Source organism: Aquarana catesbeiana, linkage group LG01 (assembly GCF_042186555.1).
Source record: "Aquarana catesbeiana isolate 2022-GZ linkage group LG01, ASM4218655v1, whole genome shotgun sequence".
Lineage (NCBI taxonomy): Eukaryota > Metazoa > Chordata > Amphibia > Anura > Ranidae > Aquarana > Aquarana catesbeiana.
In genome coordinates, this window is record NC_133324.1 from 21355609 (window position 1) to 21371547 (window position 15939).

The window sequence follows — 15939 nt, forward strand, 5'->3', positions numbered from 1 at the left end:
TTGTTATTTTGAATAATAATAATAAAAAAAAATAGACTTTACAAACACTTTATAAGGGGACAACTCATTGCAAGGTACATTTTTCTCCAACTTGCACATCAGCTCTCAAGTATCCTCAGCACAGGGCATTGTGCTAGGGAACCAGCAAATATCAGACGAGAATAGGATAAGATGCACTTTCATTGCAGTTCATCCACATGGTCCAATTCTGGACCTTACAGTGAAAAGAGCCAAACACAACACAGTGCTGTCCTGCTAAGAAATACCACTTACTGCATTTTTGTGACTCCCAAGCACAGCAGAGGGACCCTCAAAATAGGGTCTGTGGTCTCAGACTTTCAGAACTACACTGAGAACATTACAAGGGGTGGGGGGGTCCCCTTCCCCAGGTAGTGATGGGGGTATTGTAACAATGAAATCTGCTCTATAGCTGTGAATGTGAAGAGCTCTATTCATGAAGACAAAGTACCTTCAGTTGACCACCTGAGGGCGATAGTGGTAAACAGGACTGACTGATAATAAAGCAGACATAGAAAATGCTGCGGCTGGCCGACGCGGAGGAGGAATTAAAGCAAAACATTTAGCGGAATCTTTGCTGCTGGATGGCCTAGAAAAAAAATTCTGCATTACCACGGAGCTTCAGAAACAAGTACTGCCATAAAAGGAATGACTGCCTGGAGTAGAAGGCTCCATTCACACCTGAGCATATTCATCTACTTGTGTTTTTTTTTTTTTTTAAAGCTTTTTTTGCAGCTTTTTACAAGTTTTTTTAAAAGCTTTTTTTTCTAGAATTCTATTACAAGCTTTTTACAGCTTCATGTGTTGTTTAGCGGGAGGGGAGGAGAGGGAGATGAAATTAGGGGGTGGGAGCTGCTATTTGAGCATTTTACAAGCGTTTTTCTGCTCAAGGGCAGGCATTCCTATTGAAGTCTATGGGGGCCAAAAACACTTGTAATCGGCCAAAAAGAAGCTCATGTACTTTTTTGAGCTTCAGGCGTTTTGCTATTGAAGTGATTGGAATTTTGCTTGTTGGGCGTTTTGGAGTTTTAGAGCTGAGTGTTTTACAAATCGCTCTGTTGTGAACGGGGCTGTTGGAAGGCAACATGGTCTAATGTCATATTTCTGGAGTTTCTCTGTCAATGTTACTGTGTTTATTGGCAACAGTGTTTTGGGTATTATCCAGAGTTTGAATTGGATCTGGCATAGATCCATTACATATCTGTTTGCTATTTCCAAAGATCAGCCATGCCGATACCTGCAGTTCCATGGCTTTAAAGGGTGAAGGTCTGACGTTCTTCCTGGTTGATACCAGGTCTGGAATGTAACAAATTGCACATCAAAGCTTTGTAGCGTTTAGGCTTCCATCTAGGCTGAACAAAAGCTATCCTATCCGTCTAGTGTTATAACGCTATGCGAGCGAGCTTCAAAAGGACCATAGCTGACAAGATGATTAATGAATGTCCTGCTACAGAAGATCAAAGGGCAAGGTAAGATTAGAGATTGATCTAGGACAGTGATGGGGAACCTTGGCACCACAGATGTTTTGGAACTACATTTCCCATGATGCTCATGCACTCTGCAGTGTAGTTGAGCATCATGGGAAATGTAGTTCCAAAACATCTGGGGTGCCAAGGTTCACCATCACTGACCTATCATATAGAGACATGATACATGGACAATGCTGCCCCTAGAGGCCAATACAGCAGGACAGACAGTAATATAATCTGTTGAGGAGGACTGCCCCATAAATACTGATTCGTCAAAGCTTTGTAGAGTTTAGGCCTCCATCTAGGCTGAACAAAAGCTATCCTATCCGTCTAGTGTTAAAACGCTATGCGAGCGAGCTTCAAAAAGGACCAAAGCTGACAAGATGATTAATGAATGTCCTGCGACAGAAGATCAAAGGGCAAGCTAAGATTAAAGATTGACCTAGGACAGTGATGGCGAACCTTGGCACCCCAGATGTTTTGGAACTACATTTCCCATGATGCTCATGCACTCTGCAGTGTAGTTGAGCATCATGGGAAATGTAGTTCCAAAACATCTGGGGTGCCAAGGTTCGCCATCACTGACCTAGGATAGAGAGACATGATACATGGAAAATGCTGCCCCTAGAGGCCAATACAGCAGGACAGACAGTAATATAATCTGTTGAGGAGGACTGCCCCATAAAATACTGATTTGTCAAAAGTCTAGATGGGATGGCAATGGGGTTGGGTTTGGACGGTGTATGATTGAAGTATAAAAGACTGAACGAGTGAGAGCGCTATCGCTCTGTCTCTACCCTTATTGCTCTTGGCTTGTGCTTAAGCCGCATGGTTCTCTTCACCATTTTGAGACTCATGGCTATCTCTTTGCCATCTGAGCCCAGCCATACAAAGCCTCAAGGAAATCATTGTGATAAGTATCTTTTATATTATGATATTATGTGTTTTGTTGGTATATATTTGTAATATCTTTCTTTAGCATTTTCATGTTAGCATTTCTTATTTTCTTGGGAAATAAATAAGACTTTGTTTTATTAAGCAGTGTGCTTGGGTTTATAGCTAACCTTGTATTATAGTGATATCAACAGTAACATGTGATCAGAGTTTTAATAGACTAGCTAACTAGGGGAATAGACAAGTTAATGCATAGATAGAGGGAATCCATAACCACCCTCAAATAATATTTATTGTACCAATTACTTCAGGGGTCTAAAAGGTTTCTGGTATTCAGACGTGCCATCTGATTCCCCCACAATATATCCTTTGATGAACACTTAAAATGACAAAAAGGGGGAGATTTACTAAAAATAAAGAGTGAAAAATATGGTGCAGCCATGTAAAGAAACCAATCAGCTTCCAGGTTTTATTGTCAAAGCTGAAGTTAGAAGCTGATTGGCTACCATGCGGAGCTGCACCAGATTCTGAGTGCACCAGTTTTACAAAATCACCTAATAGGAGCCGAAGTCCGCTCTCTGCTGATGTCACAGTCGGAAGTCGGTCCAGGCTCCGCATCATCACCACAATGGAAGTCGGGATCCGCCAGGTCCCTGGACAGACACCCGGCTCAGCCCCTAAGCGAGAGACGCTGAGCTGGCCGCCCCTCCACTGCTCCAGTGAGTGAGGAGGAGCAGAGCAGGAGAGCTGTGACTGACAGTCTGCAGCTTTCTGCTCCAGGAGCTGTCAGAACCGAGCGATCGGTGGTGTTCGATCGCTCGGTTCTTAGTGTTAGAGGCACCGGGGGACAGCTGCAGCATCGGACCCATGCTGCATCCACCTAGGTAAGTACGATTGTAAAAGAAACAAAAAAGCCATACTTCTCTTTAAAGCTCTGGAGCACCTGCATTTGCAGTCTATTTGCCTTTAGTAAATTAACCTCATTGTGTCTCAATGTTGTATACGGAGATCCCAGGGTAGAGGTGTTACACCTGAGATTTACAGGGTTAAAAGTAGTTCTAAAGCCTAAACTTTTATCTTAATGCATTTCCTGTGGGTACAGTGACACCAATACAGTGTATGGGTAACACAGAAAAGGGGGGGGGGGGGGGGCCAATAGGCAGTGGGCACAGTGACACCAATACAATGTACGGGTAACACAGGAAATGAGGGGATAGGCAGTGGGCACAGTAATGCCAATATATTGTAGGGGTAACACAGAAATTGGGGTGGATAGGCAGTGGGCACAGTGACACCAATATAATGTATGGGTAACACAAGAAAGGGGGGATAGGCAGCAGGCACACAGCTGGTACAGACACAGGAAGAAGGAAATCTGACCTTGCAGATGAGTCTGGGGATGAGCAGTAAGACGAGGATGCAGTCATGATCTCCTCCATGACGTAGAAAGCTGTCCGGCATAAAGGACGTCAGCAGGGACACATGGCGATTGGCCTGGTTCACCTCCATCTTGCGCAGCTCCATCTCAATGGCCTGAAGAACAAGAATATTCCAGTGTTGTTCTTTAAACTGACAAACTCACCAACCCAGGATGGGAATCTCCAGACTACAAATATAAGAGGACATCCTTCTCTTACAGCTATTCATACCTTGGCATGGGCTTTTGTCTCAGCAAACTTGATCTTGAAGTCAAACATTTCAGGAGATGGTTGCTGTTCCTTCTCCACTGTGGCCTCCTGCTGGTTCCTGAGCTCTCTGTTCACCTCCTACAACAGACAACACCGCTATCAGTGCTCCTGGACAACTCCATTCATGCCCATTTTAAAGGAAACCTTTTTTTGTACACTCTGATCAATGCATATTGGTCCACAAAGGCCATCTGATTACCTGCAAATGAGCGGTCAGATCTCGGTATTTCTTGATGGTCTGCTGGTAATCAGCCACAGTTTCTTGGGCGGCCTCTACGCGTTTCTCTGCCTCTCGTACTCGGGCACTTGCCATGTCTAGCTGCTCGCGCAGTTCCAGCTCTGTCTCACGGGAGTTTTCCTGGAGCTCGTCATTCATCTCATTGATGGCTTCCTAAAAAGAAAATGTCGGAAAAGAAAAGTACTGGATTAGTTTGGAGTGCTACAACAGCCAGCAGATGAGGGATTTTCAGTGTAAAGATCAAAATCTGGAAGAACTTGTATAAAGCCTTGTAGAGCTAGATCTTTCTGCAAGAGGTAGAGTCTTGGAGAGCAGACTCCTCCCCTGAACGACTGGAGAGGTTTTTAGAGGGAACTAAAAACTTTCAAACCTACTAAGAATGTATGTATTAGGAGCTCTGAATGGGAGGCCTGGTTCCCCATGAGGCAGCGAGGCCCAGGTTTTCCTCTCGAGGGAAATATAAATATATATCGATAATCGATATATATATATATAAAATATTATATGTATATAATGTTTGGGGATTCTAAGTTTTCTAGCAACAAAATGCTGATTTTTACATGTAGGAGAGGGATGTCAGAATTGGCCCGGACTGGGGGAAAAGTAATTGGCCAATCACCAGACTGCGAAAAGATGCGTTGGTCTGATCTAGTCAGTAAGGGTATTGCACACACACGTCAGTAGGGACAGTTAGCATGGGTCTGGTGACTAGACAGATAACATGTATAAAAAGGGAACACACCAGGTCAGTGACAGTCTCTCGCAGTTCACGGACTCTCTCTTCCAGATCCAGGTTCCTCTCTGCCAGGGTCTCCACCATTTCTTCAGCCCCCAGAGCTGCATCCACCTGAGTACAGCACACAGGAAAGCAGTCATACAGGTGACATTATCAGATTGGTAAAAGGTACCTGTATAAACTGAATACAGAACATGACTACGATGCTATGAGTGAGAATGAAGACGGGGATCACCTGCTCCTTTAGCTCATCGATGGTCTTCTCCATGTGAGACACTTCCTCCTGCATCTTCTCCTTCTGCTGCCGCAGGGTATCCAGCTCCATGTTCTTCTTCTCCAGATGTTTCAGCACTTTGACATGTTCCTGCTTCTCTGAGGCTGAGAGGTCCCTCATCCTGCCAAAGAACACAGTGTAACTACCCATGTACACAGCAACTGATTACACTGCATGGAATACATGGGCAACACAATGGGTCCTCTTACCGGACCAGAGCTTCTTTCAATCGGCCGTTCTGTTCCTCCAACTGTTTCACCTGATAACTGGAGGCCGCTCCATCCGATCCTACATGTCGGGAAACAGCAGAACACAGACTGAGTCTACATTACTCTGTCCTATCCAGACACACAGCTTCTTAAAGAGACCCTGTCACCACTTTAACCACCTGCTGACCGCTCTAAGTAAATATACTGCAAGTGGGCGGCAGGTGCAGGCTAGGCAATGTACATGTATGTCGGCTGATTCCTCCGGATTTGGGGCAACGCATGACACACAGAGCGCAGCTCAACTCCACCCTCTGCTCCCTCCTCACTGGCTGTGATGGACAGCAGCAGGAACCAATTACTCCTGCTCCTGTCTATGTAACAATGAGGAGGGAGAGAGTGGAGGGACCCTCTGCTCATGGGCACAGCACCAGACCGAGATTGGACTCAGGTTAGTATAAGGGGAGGGGCTGCGCTCAGGTTTGTTCCCCCAATACAGAAAATGCATTATGCTAAAAAAAAAAAAAAAATGTAGCTTTTAGAAACACTTTAAAGCAGAACTAAATTCCCCAATATACTAATAATTGGCCGACGGGGGATGACGTCATCCCGCACATGTGCACAGGAACTAAACCTAACTTTTAAAAAACTGCAAACTGGCAGCTCTTTATTGCAGGAGACATTAAATATTTCTGATGAAGTAATACACATTTACTTGCCTGCTCGCTGCCTTTTGTTAAATGTACATTGAGCTGCGCATGCACATATTCGGCTTTAACATCTACATTACCCAACCATGTCTAGACACAGCTTGATAATCTTAGTATTCTCTACAGTTCCCTTTCAGATTTAGGTGTCCGTTTATGAAGCAGTGAAATCTATTCACTGCTTCGTTCTCCGGCATTCACAGTGAAGAATCTTCTCCTCTGTGTGCCAGTTTATGAAGCGGTGTAGATCGCTTCACCTTTGGAGGAGTGAAGTGATCTACAAATGCTTCAAATAGTGGAGAACATCACCTGATACTGGAATCTCGTGAGACTTTACGAGATTACAGCACCAGATGTCAGTTTATCAAGCAGTGATAAATTATCACTGCTCAACGGCGTGGATTAATGTTAATAAAATAATGTGTCCCCCTACATTATACACATATGTATATACACACACACACACACACTATATATACACATGTATATACACACACATGATATATATACATATACACATTATATGTATATATGTATAAATATGTATACACATAAATATGACAGGGGGACATGCTTACAGTGTTGGGGGGTCTGAACGAGGCATAAGGAAGTTAAAAATCTTCCTCCTTCCCCCTCAGATCCCCCCAGATTTCCTCTTCACTCCCCGATTCACCACCTCTGAGCTGGTGAACCTGGGAGTGTGAATTCTGACTCAGATCGCCAGTGAAGCGGTGAGATCACCGCTTCATAAACTGGCCGTTACTGTGTCATTCAATGAGGATTCTCCGCGTGTAGAGATAATCGGCGGGAGAACAAGTTCAAACATGTTCTCCCCCGATTATCACTGTTTCATAAACGGTTTATGGACTGTGATCAGCGGTGATCCTCGGGATCACCGCTGATCACTGCTTCATAAACGGACACCTCTGACACAGCTTATCTATGTTCCTACATTCCATCCAGATTCACAGCTCATTAATGTCTACAATACTTGGACACTGCCACAAACACAGCTCATATTTATCCACTTCATCACTTTGAGATTTACAGCTTAGTGTCTACAACAGACACAACCACACCTCACAAATCTCTATTCCACCTCATCTGGACACACAACTCCTTCATTTCTTCCACCACATCCAGACACACAATTCCTTCATGTCTTCCACCACATCCAGACACACAATTCCTTCATGTCTTCCACCACATCCAGACACACAATTCCTTCATGTCTTCCACCACATCCAGACACACAATTCCTTCATGTCTTCCACCACATCCAGACACACAATTCCTTCATGTCTTCCACCACATCCAGACACACAATTCCTTCATGTCTTCCACCACATCCAGACACACAACTCCTTCATTTCTTCCACCATATCCAGACACACAACTCCTTCATTTCTTCCACTATATCCAGACACACAACTCCTTCATTTCTACCATAATAGACTACAAAAAGTATAAAAAACTTAATTTTTATTAATAGCGTACAAAAACACAGAGAATAGACAAGGAAGTTTAATAACGCATCTGATATAGGCATACAACTCAGTTACATACACCATAATGAATCCTATCCTGCAGTCTCCTAGATAATTCTCTATAACTATGTATAGACAATATAACCAGTAATTACGGGTAGAAGAAAGGGTACACTTCCCCTGTAAAGTTGAGTTTAAGAGAGTACTGCAGGTCTGGTGTTCCAAGGTTGCTCTAGAGCAATTAGAGACTACACCACCTTGGAACACCAGACCTGCAGTACTCTCTTAAACTCAACTTTACAGGGGAAGTGTACCCTTTCTTCTACCCGTAATTACTGGTTATATTGTCTATACATAGTTATAGAGAATTATCTAGGAGACTGCAGGATAGGATTCATTATGGTGTATGTAACTGAGTTGTATGCCTATATCAGATGCGTTATTAAACTTCCTTGTCTATTCTCTGTGTTTTTGTACGCTATTAATAAAAATTAAGTTTTTTATACTTTTTGTAGTCTATTATGGTTGTGCCCTCAAAGTCCCACTATTTAGCCCCTTGATGCCTTCTACATATTGTCGGGGACGTTGGCACAAATAATATTTAAAGTACCTACAGAGTCACCCTGTATACTAGGTACTTCAACACTAGGATCTTTCTGTTGCTCCTTCATTTCTACCACCATATCCAGATACACAACTCCTTCAATCATGTCTTCCACCACATCCAGACACACAATTCCTTCATGTCTTCCACCATATTCAGACACACAACTCCTTCATTTCTACCACCACATCCAGAAACACAACGCCTTCATGTCTTCCACCATATTCAGACACACAACTCCTTCATTTCTACCACCACATCCAGACACACAACTCCTTCATTCATGTCTTCCACCACATCCAGACAGCTTCATGTCTTCCACCACATCCAGATACACAACTCCTTCATGTCTTCCACCACATCCAGACACACAATTCCTTCATGTCTTCCACCACATCCAGATACACAACTAATTCAATCATTTCTTCCACCACATCCAGACACAGCTCAGTAATGTCTTCATGTCTCAATCTTGATATATACCAAGAAGCTCAGTATCCACCTAATAAAGTTTTAATTAATATTCTCCAATAAGATGCTAATCACAAAACTGCACTCACCTTTCTCCTCTATCTCGTGTTTCAGGATCTCCAGGTCCATGGTCAGCTCCTCCACCTTCTCTTTCATGGTGTCCACCTCTTGCTGCAGAGATTCTGCTCTCTCCTCAGCCATCTCTTTATCTAGAGTGGCCATCTCAATGGCGTCTGCAGTGTCTGCCATCTCCTCCATGTAGCGCTCCTTGGCCTCCAGGGCTTCCTTGGCATCCTAAAGTACATAAAACACACAAATAGCAAGGACAGGGACCACAAAGCAAAGCAAAGAGATATTTACCTTTTTCGGTGTAACACAGAAACAAAACAAGAAGACATTGACCGGGAACATATGTAAGTATAGTGTGTGTGATTTTGTCATGTAAAATATAGTGGACATATTTGTAATTTATTTGATTTTCCCAGAAACAGACTATAGATCTGAAATATCTGTTGAAAGGCCACACAAAAGACTGCTTAAAGTGGTTCTCCATTCTGGGGGGGAAATAAAACACAGCAGCTACAAATGCTGTAGTTGCTGACCTATAATATAAGGACATTTACCTGTCCAGGGATCCTGTGCTTCCCCTCACCTAGGCTAGTCTTCACTAGCCTATGGGGTCTCTGTGCCGGCATCTTAACTGTGGGCAGCCAGCTGTGTCTCTTGTGGTTTCACAGCCGGCTGCTCATTGCGCATGCGCTAGCCGCTCTGCGTTTTGGCAATGGTCCCGCAGTCTTCTGGAACATGTGACGTGTCCCCCAGAAGGCTTTGGGTGGTGGGGGCAGGGTTGGGGGGATTACTACCCTTTCGATCGCAGGCAATCCAAGAAGAGGTGGGAGCGGGTACCTGTCAAAAAAAGCACCCCCCCCCCCCCCAAAAGCACGGGATGGGAGGAATCAAAGCAGAATCACTTTTTGATGAAGCTTCGCTTTAAAAATAAGGGTCTTTTCACACAGGTGCCTTCAACTCCAAATCAGCGGGGGATCTGTGAGCTGATCAGAGCAGAGTGGGCGGATGACAGGTCCGTGTCCGCTCAGTTTATGCAGAGCGGACACGGACTGACCCCACGCTGCTCGATGGGCAGTAAACAGATTACGCTGTCCGTTTACACCCGACTTACTCCAATCTGGTCCATCCAAACGCAGATGACACAGTCCACTTTTTTTTTTTTTTTTTTTTTAGTGTGCCTAATCTGACCAACAGAGTAGACAATTGTAAAAACGGACACAAATCAGTTTACATCCGCCATCCCTAGGAATGCATGGACCTTTCTGATCAGGTTAGAAAAACAAGCAGACCTGATCAGATCGCCCGTGTGAAAGTGCCCTTAAGCGGTTTCTACCTTTTTTTTTTTTCCACCTAATTTTTTTTCCTTTTGTCACGTGATCGCTCTTTTTATGTTTTTCAGCAGCACAGTCTGGGAGTGGAGACAGCTCCCAGACAGGCAGGGCATGTAAAACCTAAAAGTGAGATTACATGACATGTGACGTGCTGTGGGATTAGCTCTGCCCCCAATCTGGTCCGTGCTGCGAGGAGAACCGCAATCATGCAACCTAGTAAGCAAGTCGTTTATGGCAATACACTGCTTACTCAAGCAGGCCGTAGATTATGCGATTTTCTTTCCTGCATCCATGGAGGCATTCCCCCAGTGTTGATGGAGGAATGCCTCCTGCCGAGCTATTGTGTTCCCCTGGCGGGGGCGCAGGGAGCCTTACCTGCTGCGAGAACACACTGCTTATTGCTAGTGGCTATAGCTGCTGGCAATAATTGCATGTACAAATCCAACATGATGGTTGTAACCAAGTCATTGATGAATAGACTTGGGTACAATCAGTGTGCCCATAGATGAATCGAACCTCGGCCAGTACCTGCTGAACCGGACAAGATTAGGTTCAATAAAAATTTTTATTTTAATACAAATGTAAACATAATAAAGCATGAAAAAGAACCGGAGCCTAACGTTAGGCAATCCGGATAACCAAGTACAGGTGCGTACATGTGTAAATACAGTGTGATATATTCTGTTACTTATAAAAAGATTGCTGAACATAATGTTTATAAAGTAAACGTTTAAACAGTAATCCATCTTAAAGTGCTAATGCCCTGTCATAAATTCTGGACGCCCCAATGGGGAACTACTGCGTCCAGGTTGAGGGAAATTATTGATAAGGCATTTACATTCGGTGTGGATAAGAATAAATGAAAAGGAAAAGGAATGTTCTTCCAGTTCTTTTAAGTCGTGGGAGGACTTGTGGTAGGAGCTTCAGAATACTAATAATTCCTTGGTGTAGCCAAGAGAGGCCAGAGAGGATAGATTTGAGTGTTCTGCAGGTAGCAGAGTAAGGAAAGGAAGAATATAGTATAGGAGGATAAGGAAATCTGGGGAAGGAGGGGGGGGAGGGGGGTGGACAGTGGACCCCGACTCAATATCAGCTGGACCCCGACTCAATATCAGCATCTATTCCGGGCATTTGGAAAAGCTGTTGTACAGAAATTTAGAGTTTTAGAGTCTCAGGTCCCATTAGCTGCTGAGAGCCTATGTTTAAGTTTATCAGAAGCAGAGTAATGCCTCCAGATGCTCCAGATAAAAGAGAATTTTGATTGTGTATCTAGTACCTCAGCATGCATTTTTTCCATGTGCATTGCATTGTTCATTTCATTAACCCATTCCATCAGGGAGGGAGGAGTAGTCGTTTTCCAATGTCTCGGTATTAACTGTCTCCCTACACTGAGAAAGAATTTCAGAAGATTATGCTTTTGTGATTTAATGGTGCCAGGGAGTATTGAAAGGAGAGCAATGGCTGGAGATGGTGTGAGTGGTTTATCATATATTTCCGTATATATTTGAAAAATATGTGTCCAAAAAGGGAAAAGCACATCGCACTCCCACCAAATATGTATGTACGTACCTTTTGCTGAGTTACATCTCCAACATATATCAGAGGCTAGAGGGTACATTACCTTGAGAGAGGTTGGGACTCGATACCACCTTGACATCAGTTTGTAATTTTTTTCCCGAGTATAGCTCGAGATAGATGATTTATTAGTGAAAAGGAAGGCTTTCTCCCATTCGGCTTCTGTCATCTCTCTCCCGAGTTCCCCGGACCAAATTTTAGTATATTTAGGTAGGGATGTATATATATTGCCTAAAACTAGTTGATATATCAGTGATAAAGTGTGTCTAGGAGTTTCCGGGAGTGTGCAAAGTTGCTCGAATCCAGTCAGGGGTCTATGAATTTGTTTAGAGTTATGGAGTTGTTTACAAAAAGTATCCAGGTGTAGACGTGTAAGCCATGATATCTTGGGTGATAAAATGACTCGGTCTGTGGCATATGTGCCTAGAGTGTTGTGCACGAATTGTCTGGCTGTGGGCCAGGAGGTTCTATCGTAGTCGTCTATGTTTAGTACCGAGTTACCTTCGGGGAAGGCAGGATTATCAAATAAGGGAGTAAGAGGACCTGGTTCAGAAGTTAGGGAATACATCTCTCGCTTACGATACCAGATTATCAAGGCATCTCTTGTGAGAGGGGAAAGCTCTGTTAAATTTTTGTGTGTCTGACCATAGCCCCATAAGAGAGCGCGAAGATCTATTGTGGACAGATCTTGTTCCACTAGGGTAGAGGCTTTGATCATCGGACGGGGAAACCACTCCAGGATACGTGAGATCACTGTCGATGTGTGATAGAGTTCAAAATCTGGTAAGTCTGTCCCTCCTTTAGCGGAGGGGGAGCAGAGGAGCTTATGTTTCAATCTAGGGTGGCCTCCCCGCCAGACAAATTTAATTGCCATGGATCTTAGGGTGCGGAAAAAAGCTGCGGGGAGGACGATTGGGAGGGCCTGGTATAAATAAAGTAATTTGGGGAGAATATCCATTTTTAGTACATTCATGCGACCGAACCAAGACAGTGGCAAGTCCATACGGGTGTCGGTTAGGCGTCTCAATTTCGTCAATAATGGGCTAAAGTTAAGTGCGTATATTTCTGATGGACGTTTCGGGATAGCTGTTCCTAGATATGATATGGAGCTTGTCTGCCATTGAAAGGAAAAGTTGGTTTTGAGAGAGGCAAGGATGGACTGAGATAAGGACAAGTTCAGAGCCTCCGTTTTGGTGATGTTCAGTTTATAGTTGCTAAAGGAGCCAAACCGTTCAATCTCAGCTAATATAGATGGGATAGTAATATGTGGTTGGGTTACGTATAGTAGTAGGTCATCTGCATAAAGGGAGAGTTTACAGTGGGAAGAAGGAGTTTCTACACCGTGTATATTGGGGTTAGCTCTAATAGCTTGGGCAAGGTGTTCAATTACCAAGGCAAACAAGAGTGGAGACAGGGGACAGCCTTGTCTAGTGCCATTGGTGATCGTGAAATTCTCAGATTGAGTGCCATTTACTAAAACTGTAGCTGAAGGTTTGGAGTATAGGAACATTATGCGTGCTAGCATTTTTGGGCCTAGACCTAATTGAGAGAGGGTTGCTGATAAGAAGGGCCAACTGACCCTGTCAAAGGCTTTTTCTGCATCGCATGAAAGTAGACAGGTTGGTATATGGTTACGTTGAATGTACGTCATAAGGTGTATAGTTTTAGTGGTATTGTCCCTAGCTTCACGTCCAGGGACAAATCCCACTTGATCTTTGTGGATCGTGTTGGGCAGCAAGGGGGATAATCGATTTGCAAGAATTTTGGCATATAATTTCAAATCTATATTTAAAAGCGAAATCGGTCTATAATTGGGGCATAAAGAGGGGTCTTTACCTGGTTTTGGGATCACCACTATTTGGGCTTGGAGCAAAGTAGAGGAGGGGGTAAGATTTCCGTCAATGGCGTTGAATGCTTTTGCTAAAAGAGGAGCTAATTGGTGAGTAAACGTTTTGTAGAAACGTGAGGAAAACCCATCGGGGCCAGGGCTCTTTCCATTTTTAAGATTTTTGATGGCGGAGAGGAAGTCTGTTTCGGTGAGGGCAGATTCCAACTCCTCCGTATCGGAAGTTGGGAAAGATGGGAGAGCCGTTTCCTGTATGTATGAAGGGAGGTCTTGTAAGTGGGGTGAGGGCGATGGGTATTGTGGTGTAAGATTATATAAGGTGGAGTAATAGTGACGGAATTCTTCAGCTATAGCCGAATTATTCAGAATTTTACCTTTAGTTGAGGAGTTAATGAATTGAATCGGTTTACGGGTTTGTCGGGGCTGGAGTGTGTGTGCTAAATGTCTACCACACTTGTTGGCCTGAGCATAATGAACAAATCGTCCTTTGTCCCTTGCCACCAAGGAACGTTCAGAGAAAATTTGCAATAGGTCTCTCCTAACATTGGTGAGTTCTAATAGAACCGTGGTGTCGGGATTTTTTTTGTGCGTTTCTTCTAAAGTGGCTATGCTAGTTAAAAGGCGTGTAATGTCATCTGTGCGCGCACGTTTAAGTCGAGCGCCATGTTGGATAAATTTACCTCTAAGCACACATTTAAGTGCCTCCCATTTCGTCAGTGGGTTGGTGGTGTCTTGGGCGTGATCAGCTATGAAATGTTTAATGGTCTGTATAATATCTTGTGAGCAGACTGTGTCTGATAGGAGGTTGTCATTCAACCTCCAGGACGACCGTTTCCTATGCAAGGGGATGTTACCCAATGTCATGTGTATGGGAGCATGGTCAGACCATAGAGTGAGGCCTATCGAGGAGAGGGGTGAGTAATCCAATAAGGATTGGGATATGAAGAAGTAGTCTAATCTGCTATAAGAAAGGTGTGCTGGGGAATAATAAGTGTAATCCTTAGTGGAGGGGTGCAGTGTTCTCCACACGTCCACCAGGGAGAGGTCAGCTAAGATAGTGCGTATTTTGGTCAGTGAGGCCGGGGAGAGCGATGACTTACCGGAAGAAGCGTCGAGGCGGGGTATCAAGGTAGCATTGAGATCACCTCCAAGGATGACATTAGTTGTACTGAATCTCTTCAAGCGAGAAACCACGGAGGAAAGAAAACGGTGCTGTTCCTGATTTGGAGAATAAACATTAATTATGGTGTAAATCATGTTCATGTATGACAATTTAAGAAATATATATCTGCCTAATGGATCAATATAAGAGTCAAGAACGTCTGGTGTGAATGTGGCATGGAAAGCAATGGAGACACCCTTCGACTTTGCTACAGGGTTAGTGCTATGGAACCAGGTGGAATATTGTTTATGGGGCAAGTGTGGAATCGCGTCTGACCTAAAATGGGTTTCCTGTAAGAGAAGGATTTGGGTTCGTAATTTATGAAAATGATAGAGTATAGGTCTTCTCTTCTCTGGGGTGTTGAAGCCCCTGCAATTTAAGGAGGAGACTTTAAGGGAGATAGGGGTCGCCATTGCTAGTTCGGTTTAGGGGTGCAACTAGAGGGGGTGTGGTCGAGGCCCACTGTCCTAGGGGTAAAGGGAGGGTGGGAGAAAGAGGGACGTAAGTAGAAGAGATAGGGGAAAGAAAGAGAATAGAAACAGAGACAGTAGAGATCAGAGGCCAAGGTGGCCGTACTAACAATGTTGAAATCAACATAACAGCTGAAACCGCTGAGGGAGCTGTAAACCCTAAGGGTGGGGGTCGCGGTCAGAGCATAGGGAGGCCCGCACACGCCGGGTATTTTCCAATAAATGTTATCTAAGTATTATGAGGCTCAGTTTCTGCATTGCCTAGTCTATGGGGGAGAGAGTAAACTATTAAAAGATGTGTAAGATGGCATCCAGCATCATAAAGTTATAGGCCTGCAGTGATACGTATACAACTTCTTAATTTAGACATCGTTCTGCAATAAGGCTGGGGAGCAAAGGAGCATCAAGGGGGGGGCGAAAATCTATGGCAGTAAAAGGGACCGTCAGTATAAGCATTTAAATTACTTCTGTAGGAAATGAAAAAAAATAAAAGAAAAAGAAACCCATGCCTCCCACTGCAAAAAGGTGAGATTCGTGTACAGAAGATTAAGATAGAAACAACAATGTAAGACAAAGTCCCAACATGGTAACAAACTGTAAATAGGAATATCTTCACTGGTTCGGAACCTGTGGAGGAAAGGTATGGTTAAGACAAGAATAGAGAACGGTTATTCATCCGTCGGATGCTCTGGAT

General features: G+C 43.9%; 1 protein-coding gene across 1 annotated transcript in view; it reads right to left on the bottom strand.

Moving 5' to 3' along the window:
* The window catches only part of DCTN1 (dynactin subunit 1), a gene marked incomplete in the record, with an annotated part of 191365 nt that overhangs the window by 39167 nt on the left and 136259 nt on the right, over nucleotides 1-15939 (bottom strand). Inside the window, 7 exon segments of the mRNA XM_073618867.1 lie at nucleotides 3699-3914; nucleotides 4031-4147; nucleotides 4269-4460; nucleotides 5050-5154; nucleotides 5279-5438; nucleotides 5527-5605; nucleotides 8882-9086. Coding sequence (XP_073474968.1) covers nucleotides 3699-3914; nucleotides 4031-4147; nucleotides 4269-4460; nucleotides 5050-5154; nucleotides 5279-5438; nucleotides 5527-5605; nucleotides 8882-9086 — 1074 coding nt within the window.